The 22255-nt window shown below is 37.8% G+C and overlaps 1 protein-coding gene across 1 annotated transcript in view; it reads left to right on the forward strand.

Annotated features, from left to right (window-relative positions):
* The window catches only part of IQCH (IQ motif containing H), a 186276-nt gene that overhangs the window by 69850 nt on the left and 94171 nt on the right, over positions 1-22255 (forward strand). Inside the window, exons 7-9 of the mRNA XM_081047437.1 lie at positions 174-296; positions 10260-10336; positions 12192-12230. Coding sequence (XP_080903563.1) covers positions 174-296; positions 10260-10336; positions 12192-12230 — 239 coding nt within the window. The remainder of the gene's footprint in view (positions 1-173; positions 297-10259; positions 10337-12191; positions 12231-22255) is intronic.

Below are 22255 nucleotides of genomic sequence, written 5' to 3' on the forward strand. Positions count from 1 at the left end.
CCTTAAATGAATATGTGCCGTAGCTATTTTTCCATGCAAAGGATTAAGGCACTAGATGTACTCTCACAAATAAGACAATGAATAGAAAATGTTGCACTTGTGAAATTTATAGAGCTCAGACTTTGGGGAAATGCTTGGAGTTAAACTCATATTCTTCTAACCTTCCTTTTAAGGGATTTTGAGTATGATAGAACGAGGATTGATTCCACCAACAGCAAGGATTGCCTTTCAGAATCCACCCATTATACCCAGAGCAGCTCCTCTGCATAATTTTGATGAAGCGCGTAAAACTACCGGTAAGCCAGTCGTGACAGGATGCTTTGTTGCAGATACACAGAAATCACCTCCCACCCAAATCTAGTCTTCTAGTATCCAACTCTTATCTTCAATACTAGGACAAAAGGGAAGTTGTAATGATTCTGAGTTTCACTTTACTGAATAAAGTTACTTTAGTCTCTTTGTAGACTACTTACTGAGGGCCAGTGTTCTCTGTGCGTTAGAAGGTTGGGATTTTCAAGGGGCTGGCAGCTGGGTTGGGAAAACAAGACAGATATAGTAAAGATTAATAATACCAAATAGCATAGAATAAAACCAAATGGAGTTAGTCTAGTGCTAGAGGAGTTCAGAGGAATGATTGCTGAAGGGTGAGATAATAGAAGACTTCAAAGAGGAGGCCACATGAAATAAGGTGCTGAAGAAAAGCACTGACCTGGAAATCTACTACCTAGTTGCAGAACCTCAGGCAAGCCATTTACTTTCTTTGGGCCTCAGCTTTCCCAGTTATAAAATGAGGGGTTTGGGTTAAATTAGTTCATCTCATCAGCAAATATTTGAATGCTTGCTTTATCTGAGGTAGCATTTAAGTGCCAGGGATCCAACAGAGAATAAGTCAGACAACATTTCTGCCCTCATGGTACTTAACATTCTAGAGGGAGATACAGATAATAACCAGGTAAGTAAATGAGAATTTAAGCCTGTGGTAAGCACTAGAAATAAAATAAAACAACATGGGTTAGAGAGTGATAACTAGGTGGTTACTTTGCTTGCAAGGGAAGGGTCAGTGAGTGCCTCTCAGAAGATGTATGAGCCTTGAATTGAGATCCAAATGATAAGAAAGAGCCAATCATGTAAAGATCTAGGAAAGAGCATTCCAGATATAGGACAGCACAGGTATAAAAGCCTTGAGGATTAAGGAGGGAATGAGCAGGAAAGCTAGTATGACTGGCGGGCCAAGAGCACGGGAGAGAGAGGGAGGAAATGAGGCAGAAGAGGTGCTGAGGGATGACACGATGTAGGCTAGAGCAGAGACTATGAGTTATCCACAGTATTCACTCTTCCCTATTTCCAGTTATAGAGTCATGGCTGGGCGCATGTCAGCTTGGCTAAAGACGATATTTCCCAGGCCTCCTTTCAGTGAGGTGTACCATGTGACCAGGTTCTGGACAGTGAGAATATAAGTAGAAGTGAAAAGGGAAACTTCTGGGCTCTGCCCTTAAGAGGGAAAGAGCATGGTCTCCCCTTTTTCTTTCCTCTCTCTGGCTAACTGGGGTGCAGATGTGATAGGCAAGCATTTTGGAACCAGAGATGGAACTCCAGGTTGAGTCTGGCAGAGCTGTTCTGATGACCCAGGATTATCTTCCTTTCCACTCTTGAGTGAGAAAAATATAAACTCTTAATTTGTTTAAACCACTCAGTGTATCTTAGGATCTTTCTTTTTAAACATCTTAGACTATACCAGAACCAGCACGGCAGCCTTTCAAACCATGATGAGGAGTTGGATTTAGTCTTAATTACAGTGAGAACCTGCTAAAAGGTTTAAACAGCAGAATGAAGTGACCTGATTTATGTTTTAATAACACCGTTCTGACTGCTTTACAAATAATGAATCATAGGGGAGCATAAGTGGAAGCAAAAAGACTTGTTAAAAGGCAATTGTAGTAAATCAGGTGAGGAATGATGGTAGATTTGAGGAGGATGGTATCAGCAAATATGAAGAGAAGTGAACAAATTCAGGCTGTATTTTGGAGGTGGAGCCATGAGGACTGGCTGATGGATAGGAGTGAGGGAAAGAGAAGCATCAGGATAAATGTGTATGACTGAATGTGCCCCAATTTTGTATCCATTCTACAGTTGGTGGGTATTTCAGCAGTGTATGCTACAGAACTATTAGGAATAATATTACTATGAACATTCTTGTTTGTGTCTTCTAAAGTACATACGTACGCATTGCTGTTGGATGCCCATTAAAAATTAGAATTGCTGAATCCTAGGATACAAAATGTTCAGATTTAGTAGGTATTTCCAAACAGTTTTCCAAGGTGGTTATACATATTGATTTATTTTCCTACTAGCAGTATATGAGAATTCCAGATACATATCTTTGTCATGATATTTTACATTTGTTTGTTTAATTTTAGTCATCCTGACAAGTCTGTTGTAGTAGCTCTTTGTGAGTTTAATTTCTAGTCCCTTGATGACCAATAATGTTGAGCAGTTTTTCTGATGTGTATCTGGCATTTGTATCTTCTTTTGTAAAGCGAGTTAAGACTTTAACCTGTTTTTCAAAAAATGAGTGGCCTTTCTTTCTCTTAGTTATTTATAGGAATTAGCTATATATCCTGGATACTAATCCTTATTGGTTATATGAATTGCAAACAATTTTTCCTACTTAGTGGTTTGGCATTTCATATTTCTATTGGTATCTTTTTTTAAATTAAACTTTTGAATTTGAGATAATTGTAGATTCACATATAGTTGTAAGAAATGGAGCGATCCTTTGCACTCTTTACTCTGTTTTCCCCAAAAAATAACACATTGCAAAACTCTAGTACAGTATCACAACAGGGTATTGATACAGCCAAGGTACAAAACATTTCCTTCACTGTAAGGATTCCTTATGTTGTCCTTTTATAGCCACACCCAGTTTCCTCCTACCTCCCACTTCTTTAATTCCTGGCAACCAATAATTTGTTCTCAATTTCTATAATTTTCCCGTTTCAAGTATGTTAGAGAAATGAAATCACACAATGTGTAACTTCCTGGGATTGGCTTTTTGCACCGAGCATAATTTTCTGGAGAGGTTGTTGCTTTTTCATCCAGGTTGTTGCTTACATCAGTAGTTTCTCCCTTTTTTATAGCTGACTAGTAGTCCATGTAAGAATGTACCACAGTTGTTAAACCATTCACCTGTTGAAGGACGTATGGGTCATTTCGAGTTTTTGGCTACTATGAATAAAGCTGCTATAAACATTTGTGTACAGGTTTTCATATGAACATACGTTTTCATTTCTCTAGGACAAATATCCAGAGTGTAATTGTTAAATATTATGGTATTTGAATGTTTATTTCCTCTGCGTACTTTTAGATCCACATCAGACAATGTTACAATTTTTGTTTCAACCATCAAATACGATTTAGAAAACTCACAAGGAAAAGGGAAGTCTATTGTTTTTACCCATATTTTTACTTACCATGTTATTTCTTTCTTCCTGATGTTGCAAGATTCCTTATAATTTGCTTTTTATTTAGAGAATTTTCTTTAGCCATTCTTTTAGGGTCAGTATACTAGTAACAAATTACCTTTGTTTTCTTTTATTGTAGAGTATCTTGACATCCCTTTTATTCTGAAAGGATATTTTCACTAAATACAGGATTCTGGGTTGACAGTTCTTTTCTTTCAGCACTTAAAACGTTGTGCCACTTCCTTTTGGCCTCCATGTTTTCTCATGAGAAATCTACTGTCATTTGAATTGTTTTTCCCCTGTAAGATGCTCTTTTTCTCTTTCTTGTTTTTAAGATTTTTTTTCTCTGTCTTTAGTTTTCAGAAGTTTTACTTTATCTTGGTGTGGATTTATTTGGTCTTAACTGTGTGAGTTTGGCTCAGCTTCTAGGAAAGGTTTGCCTTTTGCCAAATTTGGGGAGCTTTCAGCAATTATTTCTTCTTTCATCAATTATTTCTGCCCTCTATCTCCTCTCTTGGAATTGCAATGATACAAATGTTAGCTCTTTTGTTATAGTCCCACGGGTCCTTGAGACTCTGTTCACTTTTTTCCAGTCTATTTTCTCTCTTGTTCAAAATGGGTAATATTTGCTTTTCCTGTCTTTTAGTTCACTGATTCCTCTGTTCCCTTCATTCTGTTATTGAGCTAATGCACTGAATTTTATATTAAGATGATTGTATTTTTGAGTGCTAAAATTTCAATTTGGTTCCTATTTATTTTATTTCTTTGTGGAGACTTCCTATTTCTTTGCTGAGATTTTATATTTTACATTTGTTTCAAATGTGTTTGTAATTATTTATGGAAACATTTTGATGGCTCCTTTAAAATTTTGTCAGATAATTCTAAGATCTCTGTCATCTCAGTTTTGGTGTTATTCATCATCTCTTTTCATTCAGTTTGAAATCTTCCTGGTTCTTGGTACCGTGAGTGATTTTCAGTAGAAAGTTTGGCATTTGGGGTATTATGTTATGAGACTTTGTTTCTCGTTTAAATCTGTTTTAGCTAGTTCCTCTGACACCACTATTTATTTCCTATGAATTTGAGTAATAAGTCAATTAGCTGTGACATATCATCCTGGTTATGTATTGCTGGATTTTATTTGCCAATATTTTATTTACCATTTTTGTTCATGTGTGAAGCTGGCCTAAATTTTTCCTTTCTATATACTAACAATGAACTATCAGAAAGACAGATTAAGAAATCAATCCCATTTACAATAACATCAAAAAAAGTAAAATAGTTAGGAATAAGTATTTTGATTACAAGGAGGCAAAAGATCTGTACATTGAAAACTACAAAACATTGATGAAAGAAATCGAAGAGGACACAAATAAATGGAAGGATATTCCGTGTTGGAAGACTTAATATTGTTAAAATGGCTATACTACCCAAACCAATTTACAGACTCAGTGCAATCCCTGTTAAAATTTGAAAGGCATTTTTTTCACAGAAACAGAACAAAAAATCCTAATATTCTTATAGATCCACAGGAGATTCCCCCAAATAGCAAAAGTTATCTTGGGAAAGAAGAACAAAACTGGAGACACCACACTTCCTGATTCCAAACTATATTACAAAGCTATAGGAATAGAAACAGTATGGTATTGGCACAAAAGCAGACATATCATAACATGTTTTTATGGTCAATTAATTTTTGACAAAGGATTCAAGACTATACATGGGGAAAGAATAATCTCAAATAAATGACATTGGGAAAACTGGACAGCACATTAAAAATGATGAAACTGGACCCCTATCTTATACCATACACAAAAATCAACTCAAAATTTATTAAAGACTTGGATATAAGACCTAAAGTTATAAAACTCCTAGAAGAAAGCTTGAAGAGTATGCTCTTGGCATGATTTTTTGACATTGATCTTGGCAATGATTTTTTGGATTTGACATGAAAAGCAAAGGCAACAAAAGACAAAATAAACAAGTAAGCCTACATCAGACTAAAGTGGTCAGGCACAGCAAAGGAAACCATCAGCAAAATGAAAAGGCAATCTATGGAATGGGATAAAATATGTGCAAACCACATATCTGATAAAGGGTTAATATACAAATATATAAGAAACTCATACAACTCAATAACAAAAAAATAAATATCCCAATTAAAAAATGGGCAAAGAACCTGAATAGACATTTTTCCAAAGAATACAAACAAATGGTCAATGGGGTTACGAAAGGTATTCAACACCACTAATCATCAGGGAAATGCAAATCAAAACCACAATGGGATAACAACTCATACCTGTTAGAATCACTGTCATCAAACAGACAAGAAATAACAAATGTCAGCAAGGATGTAGTGAAAAGGGAATCATTGTACATTGTTGGTAGGAATGTAAACTGGTAAAGATACTATGGAAAACAGTACAGAGGTTCCTCAAGAGATTAACAATAGAATTACCATATGATCCAGCAATCCCATTTCTGAGTATATATCCAAAGAAAATGACTTTATTATCTTGAGAGATATCTGTACCCCCGTGTTCACTTCAGCATTATTCACAACAGCCAAGGTATGGACACAACTTAAGTGTCTGTTGATAGATGAATAGATAATGAAAATGTGATTATGTATAGATATAGGCATAAATATTGACATATGCAATGGACTGTTATTCAGCCTTAAAAAAAAGATCTTGCCATTTGCGACAACATGGCTGAAACTGGAGGGTATTATGCTGAATGAAATAAACCAGACAAAGTTAAATACTGCATCATATCACTAATAAGTGGAATCTAAAAAAAAAAAAAAAAAAAGAAAAGAAAAGTCAAACTCAGAAACAGAGAGTAGAAAAGTGGTTGCCAGGGGCTTAGAAGGGTGGGGAAATAGGTAAAACGTTGGTGAAAGGATGCAAACTTTCAGCTGTAAGATGAAAAATGTCTGAGGATCTCGTGTAAAACATAGTGACAATAGTTTATAGTTGATAAGACTATATTTTATCATTGAAATTTGCTAAGAAAGTAGAACTTAAATGTTCTCACTAATAAAAAAAAGATAAAAATGTGAGGTGATGGATATGTTAATTAACCAAATGTGGGAATTCTTTCACAATATACGCATATATCAGATCACCACAATGTACACTTAACATATCTTACAATTTTGTCAAGTATACCTCAATAAAGCTGAAATTTTAAAAAGAAGGCATGAATAAATAATATTTAAATATAAAGATAGATACTACAGATACATAGAATATTTTTAAAATCACAGTGTGGTAACTTTACGCCAATATATATTTTTAAATAACATGAAAAATTTCCTAGAAAAATCTAACTTGCCAAAATTAACTCAAGAGAAAGCAGAAAACGTAAAGAAAACAGTTCCATTAGATAATTTGAATTGGTAGTCAAAAATATCTGTCTTAGACACACACACAGACATGTGTACATATGCACACACACAAAATTATACCAGAGGGAAAAAAGGCTTCAGGCCTTTTATAAGCAAGTTTTACCAACTTTAAAGGATTAGGTAATTCTTATTTTATACTATTTCATAGAGAAAAAAAGGAAAACTTACCATCTGGTTTTATGAAACTACTATAACCTTTGATACCAAAACTGGATGAGGACAGTGCAAGAAAAAAAATATATACAGATCAATCTCACAGAAACAAACATTCTAAATAAAAGTTAGCAGTATTTTTATACATTCATCATGATCAAGGAAGAATGTAAGGAAGATTCAATATTAGAAAAATTTAACAACATAATTCACCATATTAACATATTGAAAAAGAAAAACTCTATGATCATCTCAATATATGCCAAAATGAAAAAAAAAAAAATCATTCAGTACGATTCAACGTTAATGATAAGCGGGAAAAACAACACCTCTGAGCAGAGTAGAAGTAGAATTTTCTGAACCTGATCATTGTTTTCAAACAACATTCTTAGTAACGAAACTTGATAAGCATTCTACATATTTATCCAGTAAAATCAGAGATAGTTCAAGAATGTCCACTACTGCTGCCGGTACTGAACACTGTCCTGAGGCCTTAGCACAGGCAGTAAGAACAAAGAATGGAGGGAGGGAGAAAGGGGTATTAGTTAGGAATGCATGTGACTGCTTATATCAGCAACCCTATCTACCACTGGCTTAAACAATGAGGTTCATTTGTCTCATACATACCGTGTTTCCCCAAAAATAAGACCTAGCCAGGCCATCAGCTCCAATGGGTCTTTTGGAGCAAAAATTAATATAAGACTTGGTCTTATTTTATTGTAAGACTAGGTCTTATATAATATATAGTGATAATATAATATAATATAACATAACATAACATAACATAACATAACATAACATAACATAATATAATATAATGTAATTCCCTGGTCTTATATTAATTTTTGCTCCAAAAGATGCATTCGAACTAATGGTCCGGCTAGGTCTTATTTTCCGGGAAACAGGGTAGGACATCAGGAAGTAGGCAGTCTAGGACTAGTGGTGCTGACCAACAGGGTTGTAATGGCTCTCTTTCTGCTTCACACTCTTTAGCCTCTTTGATTTCATCTTCATGCCTGCCCTCTTGGCTCTAAGATGTCTCCTGCAGCTCTGGGCCTTAATGTTCACATTCCAGGCAGGAGGGGGCGGAAATAGTGTTGCCAGTCTCTTCCCAGAAGCCCCTGGATGGACTTCTGCTTACTACTCACTTGTCACATGGCCACTGTTAGCTACAAGAAAGGCTGGAAAAGTGAATGTCCAGGGATAGGGTTAGGGTTAAGATTTGCGACATATACTTAGTATGATAAGTTATGCTTGGTCTAAGGCTTTCATGAAAACTCTGCTCTTTGTTGGATATTAAATGTATTTAATATTCAGGGCATACTTATACTAAAATGTTATTTGTGTTTATTTAAAATTAAAATTTAACTATATGTCCTTTAATTTTTTCTCCCCTAAATTTGGCAACCCTAGGAACTGGGTACATTGTTACCCTGAAAAAACTGAGCTTCTAAAATTAGCAAAGGAAAGGAAATGGCTACTTGCCAGGCACATATCAATAAGTGCCACAGAAGTATATGAGTTTATCCAAAAAGACGAGTTTTTTCTCCCTGACATTAACTCTGGCAAAATTTATAATACACATTTTTCCAGAAGGGAAATTTAGTAGCAAAATTGGCAGTGCCTTGGGTAACAATTTTGTTGAAGACGCAGACACATTCTTCAAATACATGTGTCCCATAAAATCCAAGGCTACATGAAGTTATAATTTAGTGATAGAATTTCTACATGTAACTAAGAAAAACTTTAAAAACTTTTTTTTAGAGATACCATTAACTGTGGACTATCCATGTGAAATTACAAGTCTTTGAGATCATTATCCTAGCAAATTTCATTAAAGTTTTACTAAAATTCTGTTAAAATTATGCCTACTTGAAAACTTCAGCTGCTATTTTGTTTCAACATGGGAATTTAACCATAAATTTCACTTGGCCGTGGGAATCTGAAAAATAAAAAGTGTACTGAGCCTGCAGATACAGGAATAACAGGCTTTATAGGGGGAATTTGCACATGCAAACCCGTCTGGGTACAGGGTGTGGACTAGCCTGCAGAGTGGGAGACCAAATCCAAGTGGATCGCAGAGCAGAAGAGCACGGAGGTCAACCCAAAGCCTTGCAGGCTTGAAATGGAGTCTTCATACACTGTTGCCGACTGCCCAGGTACAGAGAAGTGGGTGGGCAGTCTCACAGTCAGGGAGGCTTGCGAGAAGCCAAGGACACCAACAAAGTGGTGCCTGGGTCAGATGCAGCAAACAAATTCCCTTTTGGAGGAGATTTTTAGTGATAAGATTCTGGAATTCCTGCTGCTTTTTAAGAGATGACTGAAGATATTCCTTGCCAGTCCAATTGAGGCAATGTGAGAAAACTGAGTCCTGAAGGTGGGATTCTAAATTGTATACTAATGTGCTGTATTTGATCGACATCTGTCATTTCTAAGATTGTTGCTATAGAAATGACAGAAAAGGGATTGACTAAGGAAGTGAGTTGAAAGAAGCTTCACTTCTTTGACTCAGTTAACTATTTAACTAAATTATTTGTTCTTTTTCTTGGAAAGATTAGTGTAAGGATTCTTCTCTCCTGAGAATGTAATACTTGGGCTGTTTGTAAAGGGCATGTGGGCTGTTTGTAAAGGGTTTGCTGCCAGGCAACAGAAGGGATGTAATTTCTCTCCCAAGAACTGTCTACACGTAGGCCCACATGCTATACATGGTCTAGATGTGTTCTCCAAAAGTTATTGCTTAGAGATTTAATTAATTTAAAAAATAATATTTACTGTATTTTTTACTTGTATTATTTCTTCAAGCCATTTAAATTCTTCAGAATCATCTTTAATGACTGCACAATAAAATAGTCCATCATATGTAGTTACATTAATTTACCTTTTAAATGAACTTGGGAATATAGCTACTTAAAGAAATCTTACAGTGAAACATTTTATAAGACAAACGTTCCTCTCTAATTTGCCTTCTTCTAAAATTTTCCTTTTCACTTAGGCAGTTTGCAGAAGGCAAGCTGCAAGCTGACCTTATATTCTGATGGAACTGTTGTCCTCCCATGTGTTTTGCTTTCCTTCTGAAGTCAATGATCACAAGCGTTTCATTGAATTGATACAGGAAAGACTTGTAGTAAACAGCCAATGGGTGACAAAGCCATTTGACTTTCAAGGTGCAAAGCACTAACCCAGTGACTCAGCCTCTCTTCCTAGAAGAGGTAACTTTGCACTACCTCCATCCACAGCCCCTTTCGCTACATCTCAGAAACCACAGCTGACTCCAGACGAAGTGAAGATCTCTCACAGAAAACAAAGATCCAAGGTATCGTATTTCTAGCTAATGGGAGAAAATTGTTATCTATAACATTCTCAGTGAGATTTTCTTTTGCTATTACACACATGTTATAGAGTTGTACCTTTCACGTAGAAATAAATAATATTTCAGCTGTTGCTAGCGTGTATTTGATTTTACAAAGAAGGACTGTTATGCAAGTAAACTCTACTATGACATTATTGGTGGGATCTAAAAAATATCAATCACGTCAAATTATTATGAGATTAGCTACGTGGTGGAATCGACCTATACCGATAGCTGCTCAGGAGTCCAGGAGTCCGGACTACAATAGCTATTGCTTCATATCCAAATTTGTGTTGCATAGGGTATGTTATTGTGAGGTTTTGCTGTATTTCATTTGTTTTTAAGCATAAGATAAAAAAGCAAGCGCTCCCATTTTTGCACAGATACCTTAACAAGAAAGGGGAAGGAATTTCGTATTCTCTGACATTAGGACCTCACAGTACAATATATTCATCCTCATGGAGGTTCTCCTGGTTTAAAGGAGCTGGACTTCTCTAGCTTGCTTTCTCATGTTTATGAGCCACAGGCAGACTTGTGATCATTGAAAGTTTTTACCATAGAAAGGAGACAGCTGGCAGTGTCTTTTTCTGGGCTTACCCTACATGGTCATGTTTACAAGCTGTTTCCATGAAAAAAACAAAAAAACAAAAAAGAACGAGAAAGTGAAGAGCGACACAGAACAAATTAAGCCTACTGTGTCTACATAGTAGACTGTTACCTGTTCTTCCCAGACCTTCATCTTAGAACGCCCAAATCTTCCTCAAGAGGTTTTCACTGTATTTGCAGCACTGGTGGGCTATTTCCTCTGAAGAGATTTCCAAGCTGTTTATGTAGCAGCGTGTCATGTGACATCCCAGTTGCCATGGCAAATATTTGTGTTTCATGAAAAAATGTGGGTAAAAAAAAAAAAATCAATGTAAATGGCCAAATCCCAAGACAGACAAGCCTTCAGGCTAGCGTTTGGCCTGCACCATTATTGTTTCAAATTCAGCTGTTTAACAGGCTGTGTGAAGGCCATGGGCTAATGTGCATAATGGGAACAAACTGGAGCACCTGTTTTGATTCCCACCGTGTTGGAGCTCTTAGATCCCATAGTTTTACAGATAACAGATCTACAGGTAATACAAAGATGACTCGGTTTTAAGCAGTAAGCTTAAAAAATTAAAAGCTTAAAAAAATTTTTTTAAACATTTTCTGAGTGCTAATGAACCCTACCTTTAATTTCCTCTCTATTGACTTCACAACGCTTTTTCCCTACTGCTAGAAGCAGTAATATTTAAAGACCCTTTCCTGGGGTCTGGAATTGGCACGTTTCTGAATGGACTCTTCAATAGCAAATGTAATTATTCATACAATTTCATACCTGTGCAAAGTGTCCTAGCATGGAAGTGAAAAGGCTAAGAGAAAGGCTGTGACATGCTTGGCTTCATGCTAGAGCCAGAGAGACCACAAATCAGGCCCCAGCACTGGGCAGTGTGGCGCCACACAGAGAAGCCCTTTCTTGTAAATATTTCTGGGGAGTCCCTTCCAAGTGGGACTTGGCACCTGATTATAGTTGTTTTGGTAAATATTGACTTTGTTGAACTTTCTTCAAAGCAAACAGTGCCCTTGGCAAGCAGAACATCATTGTCTGGGGTGGGAAATGTCTTTCTAATTATTAGCTCCTGCCTGTATAGAAAGAGGGAACAGGCTGGCCCAGCAGGGGAAGCTAGGAAGTGCGGGGGGAGGGGCTGGGGAGAGACTGGGCCTTCTAATGTTTTGTAAAATTGCCCATGAAGAGTCATTTTCGATTTAAACTGTGTCTCCTTCTTCATTGTAGGGGAAAGGCAAAAGGTCAAGAGGACATCGTGATAAGAAGGTCTGTAATTTGTGTGACTAGTTGAAATTTGGGGTCTGTCACCTGATGTCCCTTCCTTTTGCTGCAGGGCAAAAGCATGGGAGGCAGGTTTGACAGCTGGAGATGGCAACAAAAGTTCTTTCGCTCTTCTTTTATAAAAGAAATTACATCATGTTTTCAGGGGGGAAGAAAGCATGGTTCATTTAAAGTGGAAAACCTTTTCTTCCCTCTGTCGGGACTGAATTGATCTCAGGCTTCAGTCCAAACAAGTGACTTTGCATACTCAAAATTTGGCGGAGTCACATCAGTCTTCAACCTCCATCGAAGACTTTCATCTTTTAAAATGCACTTCAAAAGAAACAAAATGTTAAAAAATTTTAGTTGTCCTCCAGCACATATGATATAATAGGTAAGGGTATGAGATTTAGAGCTAAGATGACTGAGACAAATAAGATAACAAAAAGGTTGGAAAAATGAAATAATTCTTACAATACAGTAAGCACATGCCTGCCTGGAACATTCCCTGGGTCCATGCATGGGTAATAAAAGTTCTGAACTTGAAGCAGGAAAAAGCCGGATTCTCCTCTTACTAGTAATAGAGGAACTCTGAGCAAGTCACTTAGATTCCCTGTGTCTCCCTTTCCTCCCCTGGCCCATGGGAATAACTCCTCCTTTCTCACAGGGTGACTGTGAGAGATAGAGGAGTTAATGTCACACGTGAAAGTGCTTTGGAACTATGAAGCATGTGTTATAAATTCATTGGTCTGTTTTTTTTTATTATTATTTTCATGTGTACAAAACAACACACTAGTTAGACATTTACACCCCTCACAACGTGATAACCCCCCTCCCTCAAGTTCCCACCCCTCTGACATCTTATATAACAGTTGCAATACCATTGACTGTCTTCCGTATGCTATACTCCAGCTCCTGTGACTTCTAGGCCTCCCTCTCTCAGTGATCTTATCAGTAAGAATTTCAGAGGGAGATTAGTCACCCCTCTTTAAGGAAAAATAGCCCCCCTTTGGGGTCTCCTTATACTCCTGAAGAGCTGTGATTAAGCAGTGCTGTATTTACCACAGTGAGGGCAGACAGTCCAGAACCCAGACAAATTACTTCTAGGTAAACTAATCAATGCAGTTAGAGCCTTCCTCTAGCTTCCCTTGATTTCTTGCTGAGAGAAATTGTGAGCTTGCTCCTACGTTTTAAAAATAGGATGTGCTTTAGGAATACTAAGGCATTATTTGTCTGGAATATTTATAACAGCTAATGTAGAATGAACGTTTTCTTAGAGCAGGCAGTAAGCACCTTCCAATACCAGCTGAATGCTCACAGTAGGCCCCAAACCTTTGTGCTGTCATTGTCCCCAGGCCCACACAGCTGGTAAAGGGCTGTGAAGGATCCAAATGACAGAGTGAAGTTTCAGAGTTTATACCCTCTCCACATCCTGGGTGATGAACTCTCTACACAGTTAAGGCACTGTTCTCACGTTTTACGTGGAATATCTCATTTTCACAATATCTCTATGCAGTAGGTACTATTATTAGTCCCACTTTACTGGGAGGACCCTGATACAGAGAAGGTCATCCAACTAGTAACTGACAGCCAGAGTACAAAACTGGACAATGTGACAGCCAGAGCCCCAAGGCATTAGAAATTTTTAAAAAATTCAATCATTTTTGATGGGACTCTTTCTAAAAGATATTATGTATCTGCCTACCTAATGTAATTTAACATTTTCTGTGTCATGCATGTAACCAGTTTCTGGTGTCTTTATTTGTTTGTTTGTTTCCTTAGATTTCAGGCCAGCAGTTGTCACCTCTGCTATTATATCTGCTTTTTTTGGCTCTAACTTTAATAGCCTTTCCTGTCTTCTAGATCAGTTAACCAAGTAATCAAAACTCAAGAAGTTGAATGATACATTTGAGTCAGTCAGGTTCTGCACAAGTATCCAAGGAATAAAATAATAAACCGTAGTAAAGTTTGTAGTAATTTCAAGATATCCGAGGCCTTTATTTTCAAGAATCTAATTTAAAGGTTTAAAGTTGCTAAAAATTGCCTCTGTGAGCAAATAAATTGTTTTATTATCTCAAGGCAGGCATGTCAACAACTATGTTAAGATCCACTTAATTTTAATTAATATTTTGATAATAAAAATCTATCTTATGAGTAAAACAGGCAAACAGACAGAGGGTGCCAAAAACATATATATATACATTTTAAGAAAGGAAAACTGTATTAAAATTGTAATACTCAATATATACTGGTAACAAAAGATGAATGAATACCAGTCACGTTTGACTTCCGCAACTGTGTTTCCTCGAAAATAAGACCTAGCTGGACCATCAGCTCTAGTGCATCTTTTGGAACAAAAATTAATATAAGACCCGGTCTTTTATAAACATGGAATTACAAGAGGTGCTCAAAGTGGTTACCGTCAACATCCAGACACTTCTGATTACTGCGAACTGGTGCTTAAGCAACGTTGACCAAAGTGTCCACTTATATACATTTTTTTGGCATCCCCAGTGTATAAAACAAAGAAGACAAAAGGTTAACATGTGTTCCTGGCACTTTTTTATATTGACCTCTATACTTTTCTGTATTTTCAAGACTTTTTTCTAGATAAAAGAAGAAAAAAATAAAGGAAAATCCTATTTCCTAAACTTTACTCTGTTGTAAAATTTCCTTTGGTGTAGAAAGAATAGGTTTGGATAATTACATTTTAATGTCAAATTTAGGGCCTTGCTTCTCTTAGTCATTTTGTGATATTGTTACTTTCTTTAGTATTTTTCCAACATATAGTCTTAATCTTCTTGTTAGAAAACTGTTATTTTATACGTAAGTCAGCTGAACTATTTTAATCAAACAACATGTGTACATTGAACTCATCACTGCTCCAATCTAGTCTCATTTCCCCCACCTATAAAAGGAGGAGATTAGGCCAGATCAGTGGTTTTAAAAGAGCTTCTACATCCTCTACAAGGCTCACCCAATTCCCTCAGGGTAAGGAGAAAAGCAGAAGTTCCCAACAGCTGGGGCTCTCAGCCCCTCACACCCACAGCTGCTCTGTTAACTGTTTCACCTCTTTACCATCAAATTATATTGTTTTTGAACAAAGTGTTCCAGGCTTACAAACATGCACTTTGAAAAGCACCAGGGGATGTCTAGCAGCACTTTTGGCTCCACCATGTCATATGTATATAGTGGATAATTCAGCCTACCTCCTGAAGAGTGCAGAGTGACTCCCGGGTTAGCTGTGTGCTTCCTGCGCAATCCGGTCTCCTTTCTGGTCTTGCCTACAGAGCTCAAGAGAGTGAGGTCATACTCTGACAAGAATTAGAACTCTGCACGAGATACAAGATGAGAGATTCAAAAGCAAGTCCAATGCAATAGTGTCACTCAGGGGACCCTGCTCGCTGCGCCATTTGTCGTGCAGGGTCTCAGCTCCCACTCCCCGCCCAAGAACGCAGGACACGGTAAGGCCAAAAAGGAACACCCACGGAGCCATAGATAGGGGAGTCAAACCAATATATTCTCGCTGGCGGCTGGGCTGAAGACACAGGAAGCAGGATCTACATAATCTGCCTAACAGCAGTCCGCGCTTGCCAGCCACCATCTTCTTGCTAGCCCCCATTTCTTTCCTGCTAGCATAGCCACAGCCGTTATATTAGTGGCCAATGGCTTACGGGTTACAGCTGACGGCCAACTAGCCACAGCTGCTGGCATCTGATCACAGTTGACGGCCATTTACTACCCGAGCCAGCACCTTTCTATGTGAGGCCGAGAGCCTGGAAACTGTTTTTTGGGGCTTTGTCCCCACAAATAGTTTTCTCTTTTAGACTCACTTTCCCTCATGAAACCTCATTTAATTTATCGTCTTAAAGTAAGAATAGAAAAAATCTGAAAACAAAAAACTGTGGAATTTCTTATAACCATTTTTCATTTTCTCTAATTTATTAGAAATTGCCATCCTCATCTATGCATTTTTGACATGAAACCTTTGAGATGAATTAAAACCTCAATAAAAATAAAACTTTTTATTTGCAAAACATTTTTTCTTGCACAAAGTAATTGACAAGAAAAAATCTATAAAATTGTTTTTACTTCTCTTCATAGCATAACCTAACTGTACATTTTTATTGCATGTGACTAACAATTTTACTTATATACACCAGAAAAAAGGTTAAATTGTCAGGAAGCCACAAAATAAAATCTTTACATTTTTAATTTATATTGTTTATTTATCAACTTATAACCTAATCATTCATAGAAAATTTGGAAAGTTTAGAAAGGAGAAAAAAAATGCCAAAATATGCAAGAAACAATTTTTCTGTAATACCACAACACTTAGGGCACTATTTAAGCTTTGGCATATCCCTTGGTTGGTATCATACTGTATATTCAACTGTGATTTTACTCTTTTAGCCTAACAATTTATCATAAGCCTATATATATATATATATATATATATATATGATTTTAAACTCTTAATAAAACATATTAATAATGATAATATTCTTTCTTAAAGATATACCATAATTTTCTTAGCCATTATCCCATTGTTGGACATTAAATTATAAATATCAAATTATCATTATTAATAAATAATGAAATTATTTCCAGTTTTTCTCTGTTGTAAATAAAACTACTATGAACACATTTCATATTTGTACATAAATCTTTGCATTTAGGCTAAACCTTAGTGGTGAAACTCCTTGGTCAAAGGGTGTGGACATTTTCAGATCCAAGTAGCCAGACTTTCTGTTAGTGCTCCACAACTCAAGCTTTGAGTTGGCAAATAACTTCTGTGATCCTAGAACAGCTTTGTGCTGGAAACCCCGCCCAAAGTGGCTATGAGCTTAAATTTTACTATTCACTCATTCATTTGTTCATTTATTCATTCCAGTAATCTTTATTGAGCTTGTATCATATGTCAGGCAACATGCTAGGCACTGCGGATACAGCAGTGAACAAAACAAACCAAGTCTTTGCCCTCTTGGGACTTACATTCTAGTGAGGGAAGCAGAAAATAAACATATATTTAATATAATGTCAGATAGTGACAAATGCTATGAATTAGAATAAAACAGAATACATATGTAGGTGTAGAGGGTGTGAAAAGGTGGGGTCGTTTGAGAATTCTGCGAGTGTTCTTTAGTGATCTGTGATCAGTGACTTGTGATACACACAATTTTCCTCGGGAAAATTGTAATGTGAAGCTTTGGTGATAATAGAGGTCCTTTTTGAAGCTCGCTCTTTTGCCTTTACCTATAGAGAAAAGGATGATGCGTCTTTTCTCAGGAAACTAGGAATTCAGGCTGCTTTTGATGCCCCTCCTGACAGATTCCCTGTATATCCCCAGCAGGTTCCACTCATCAATCATAACTGTCCCAAGTGGTTTTTAAATATGTCACATTCTCTCAGAGAACATTAGGATGAAATCAATGCAGCAGTAAAATTAAATGTGTCTCTAGAAAAGGAAACTTCACATTTGACTGAAAATATACTCCATCTATTTTTTAAAATCTTCCTGATTTTATTCTGTTTGATCTTCAGCCAGAATTGGTCCATTGAGTGTTTCCGTTCCATAAGAATGCATCTAGGATGTGGATTTTTTTTTCTCTCCTCAAGAAGTGTTTCAGAGTTCAGGAAGATTCATTTGAATAAGGATACTTTTCAAAGCAATTGCTGAAATTATCCCTAGAAAACTGCTGCTGATCTGAGTGACACTCAATTCTCTTTGATTATATGTCTCCACTCAATGAGTTCTCTATTTTTGCCTCTGATTTCTCTTTATAAAGGGTAAGGCCTCTGACTCTCACTTTTAATGGACACTCAAGGCTTATACAGTTGCTAAGTCCTATGAACTGAGAATTGTTTTGCTGATTTGCACACCCTAAAATACTGGAATATTACAATTTGGGGGGGTTCTTTCCCCATGACCACCTTTACAGCTCTTCCTCTATTGTGGTTTGTAAGTTGCTAGAAAGAGCTTCCTATCTAAAAAAAATAGAAAAAGAAAAAATTCTGGATATTTTTCATGGTACATGAAGAGATGGTTGCCTTTGATTTGATGACTTGACTAAATCTAGTTTATCAAACAGCAGATACCCCTGGAGGGATTACACTCCTTGAGTCAGAAGGTACAGAGGGTGTCAAAAGTAGGAGCACCCTGAGTGATCCCCTAATGGAAACTGAAACCCCAGAGGAGAAGTGACTTCCCAAGGCCCCAGAGGGAGGTAGTGACAGACTAGGTCCCAGGACCTTCTCACTTCAAATCCATCACTTTTCCACTATGCCATGACTCATTAGCATATTCATAGAGGTAAGTTTAACAGATTGCTTTCCAAATAAGAAAGGAACAACAGGTCAAGGCCAGGTTGGCTCTGAGGTAGGAGATGGTAAAAAGATGGCTGAGCAAGGAGAGCATAGCTTGCTAAGGGGTCATATGGGAAGTTCTAGATAATTAGGGCTGTGGGCATGGGTAGTAGGAGTGTAGGGAATGGCAGCTAGCTCTGTGATCTTGGGCAAGATACTTAACCTCTCTGAGCTTCAGTTTCCTCATCTGTGGTAATAACCACATAGACTGGAGATGAAGCACTGTGAAAGGTGCTTTACATATATTATGGTCATCACAGCTACTCTACAAGGACCTCTCATTTTTACAGATGAGAAACACTTAGGTTCAGAGAGGACACTGTCTTAGTCAGCTCAGGCTGCTATAACAAAGCACTATAGACTGGGTGGCCTAAACAACAAATATTCATTCTCACAGTTCTGGAAGCTGGAAGTCCAAGGTCAGGAGGCCAGGATGGCTGGGTTCTGGTGAGAGCTCTCTTCCTGATTTGCAAATGGCCACCTTCTTGCTGTATCTTCATATGGTGGAGAGAGAGATGGCCTTTCTTTTGTCTCTTCTGATAAGGACACTAATCTCATCATGAAGGCTCTGCCCTCGTGACCAAATTACCTCTCGTAGGCCCCACTTCCAAATACCATCACATTGGGGACAGGGCTTCAACATATGAATTTTATGGGGACACATTCAGTCCATGGCAGATGGTAATTTGCCCAAAAGTACGTAGCAGATAGTGACACAGCGTGGACTTAATCCCAGATTAGTGAGACTTCAGGGCCAAGGGTCGTTTCCCTGGGCCCCTAATAGCCTGTTGAGTAAAAGGCAAGGCCAGTGACCTTCAGGATCCCTCACACTTTACAATTCAGGACTGATTATGCTGAGTCCTTGAACCCTGCTTAGTTCAGCGAATCTCTCTAAATATTGTAAATATGTCTCTAACAATTTTGACAAGCTGAGGTTTTGACATCTGTTCTGTACAAAGCTTAACTCATTGTGGACCCTCAACGAATATTAAAGAACCGGCCTGACAGATGACATCCCTGAGAATAATGAGGACCCATCTCTGAGGGTCTCTTCACTCATGCTCTGAACTAAGCTCTCAGAGTCGTAACGGCAGGAGGAGCCTATTTTTTTCACACAATGGAATTGCCTCATCTAATCACACTAATGGATACAGGTGGGTGTTTGAGAAACTGAACATCAGCTTATAGATTCAAAAATAAATTAGTCTATCTTTCTAGGCAAATCATTCTCTAAAGATGATATCCATGTTGGAGTATCCGAAATACTTGACCATTTAACACCAGGAGATCTTGGTTCTATCCAATTTAGTAATCCTTGGCTATGGTTTCATCCTACACCCACACATATAAAAATAACATTTTTCATAATAACACTCAGCTTAGAAATACATGCCTTTTTTTCCTGGAATGTTTCTTGATGGAACTTATTCTCAATTTGAGATGGTCACACTGGGTCTGTCTTTTTGCTTTATATCTGTGACTTACTGACACATATAATCATCATCCTGCCTTCCTGCTTTTAGTTTCAGATTTAGAATTTTCCCTAAATAACTGCTCCAGAAACTCTCAAAGTTACCTAATTAGTGATTACACTTTGCAAAGAAAGAAGAGCATTTCCCAGCTAGTTGACTGGGTTAGTTAGAGCAGGATAATAATTAGGCCCTGGCCACAGGTGTGAGCCGTTTGTGGGCCAGAGAGCCATCCCTATTGAAGGAAACAATGTGGCGATTGAGTTGGTGACAACATATGGTGAGCACAGCGTATCTTAAACAAAAAAGAAGGGAGGGAAAGACTGTGGGAGGAAGGAGAAGAGAAAGAGAGAGAAAAGGGAAGGAAGGAAGGGAGGGAGGGTGGCAGGGAGGAAAGAAAGGGAAGAAAGGAAGGAAAAAAGGAAGAAAGGAAGGAAGGAAGGAAAGAAGGAAGGAAGGAAGGGAAGAAAGGAAAGAAGGAAGGAAATAATTGTAGACAAGTTCATGAGATAAATGGTAAAGGAGGAATAACAGAAGGAACCAGAACCTGAAGCATGGCGTGACCTTTAATCAGGGCTCTTATTCCTAGCAGGCTGTGAAACAGCTTTGTCTCTACCTGCTCAATGGATCTCACAATGCTGATGCACTGCTTTAATTTGGGAAGCCTTTCTCTTGAGAGACATGTCTTTTCTTGCTCTAAGTCTAAAGTGCTCCCAAGTGTGGCATTCTCTGTGACAGATGTACTACAGTTATGCTTTAGCTGACTCCAAACCCATAGCTTCCCTGTGCCTGAGTGGTCTATTTGATGTCCAAGAGTGTGTTTCCTTTGAGAGCAGGTCTTTACTAGAATATCATCCAAGAAGGTAGAGAGGTGTAATCCTTTGTTCTAAAGGAGCCACTATTAAATTCTGTAACCCCACTCTCACCCCATAGCTATTCTTTCAAAAGGTCTTAAATGCTTTTGCTGATGTATGTAAATGCCCTGGATGGACCCCACAGAAAGGCTCTGTCCGAGAGAGACTTACGACTCCCCTCCTTTCAAAATCTTCTTCCAAGGTTGCGTCATTTTCATTGATGGTCTCAATTCCACATGACTATACAGATAAAAAATTTCAAAAATATTTTAACATTTCCAAGGAGACCAGAGTCTCTAACAAATCTCCTGTCCATAACTGTGCTTCTCATAGGAGTCTCAGGGTCTTGTTGACAGAATCAAACATGTGGCAGGCAGGACCAACCAGCTCCATACATGTCCATCTGTGATTATTTTGCGTGTCTGGTTCTCGCTGATGAAGCACTGTCATCCTTCTCTGAATTCTAACCTTCCCGTCATCAGAACCCATTCTTAAAGGAAGGCAAAAGTGTAGCCACGGGCCATTTCTGTTGGAGCCTGTGCCACATGTCTTCTACCAGGAATGTCAGCTCTTCCTGCCAGCACCGATGTCTGCTCAAGGAGGCATTGCTTCTCTCTCTCTTGCCCATCCAAAAAGAAGGTGTTTATTCCACTTACCGAACAGGTTACATTCTCTCTTGGCAGCTTGATTAGATCAGGAAGGGCTAGAGTGTTGGCAAGAGGGCTTTTTCCACCTTTTTTCATGCCTATAACAACTCCTAAGTTAAAAGTATACAAAAGCTCACTGCTATGTAAGGTCCAGTTCTAACGTTCAAGGCGATGACCCTTTTGGACTTAACACTTGCTTTTTGATGTTTTTACTTGAGATGACAGTCTACTTCCACTGCCTGGAACCTAAGAAAGGAAAAGGAATGTGAAGAATTTATGTATTCATTTCTTTATTGTGTTTGCTTATTGTTCTTTTATGGTAAATATATCTCTTGGTGCTCTTTTCTCTTAGAGAGCTTTCTGCCTCGAATCTGTTAGTTACCATCAGTTAACATGTGTTGAATAAAGACAAAGCATGAACAATCTAACAGCAATACTCAACACAGAGCTGTGGCATCATCGTTATTGATACATTAATTGGGTCTTTTTTTTTGAATTCTGTGAGAACTCTTCAAAATGCAGAGAGCAGTATAATCTTACAACCTGGTAAAGATGGATTTATACATCTGAAAAGGTTGACATATTAAAGACAATCTGTTTGTTAAATCCTGAAGCAAGAAGCAATTAGCACCGATACCTGGCTTACAGAGGAGCAGGCAGGGCTGGAACCGTCTATGCCCCCTCATCCCCCAGGC

Source organism: Rhinolophus hipposideros (genome assembly GCF_964194185.1).
Source record: "Rhinolophus hipposideros genome assembly, chromosome: 5".
In the NCBI taxonomy this organism is placed as follows: Eukaryota; Metazoa; Chordata; class Mammalia; order Chiroptera; family Rhinolophidae; genus Rhinolophus; species Rhinolophus hipposideros.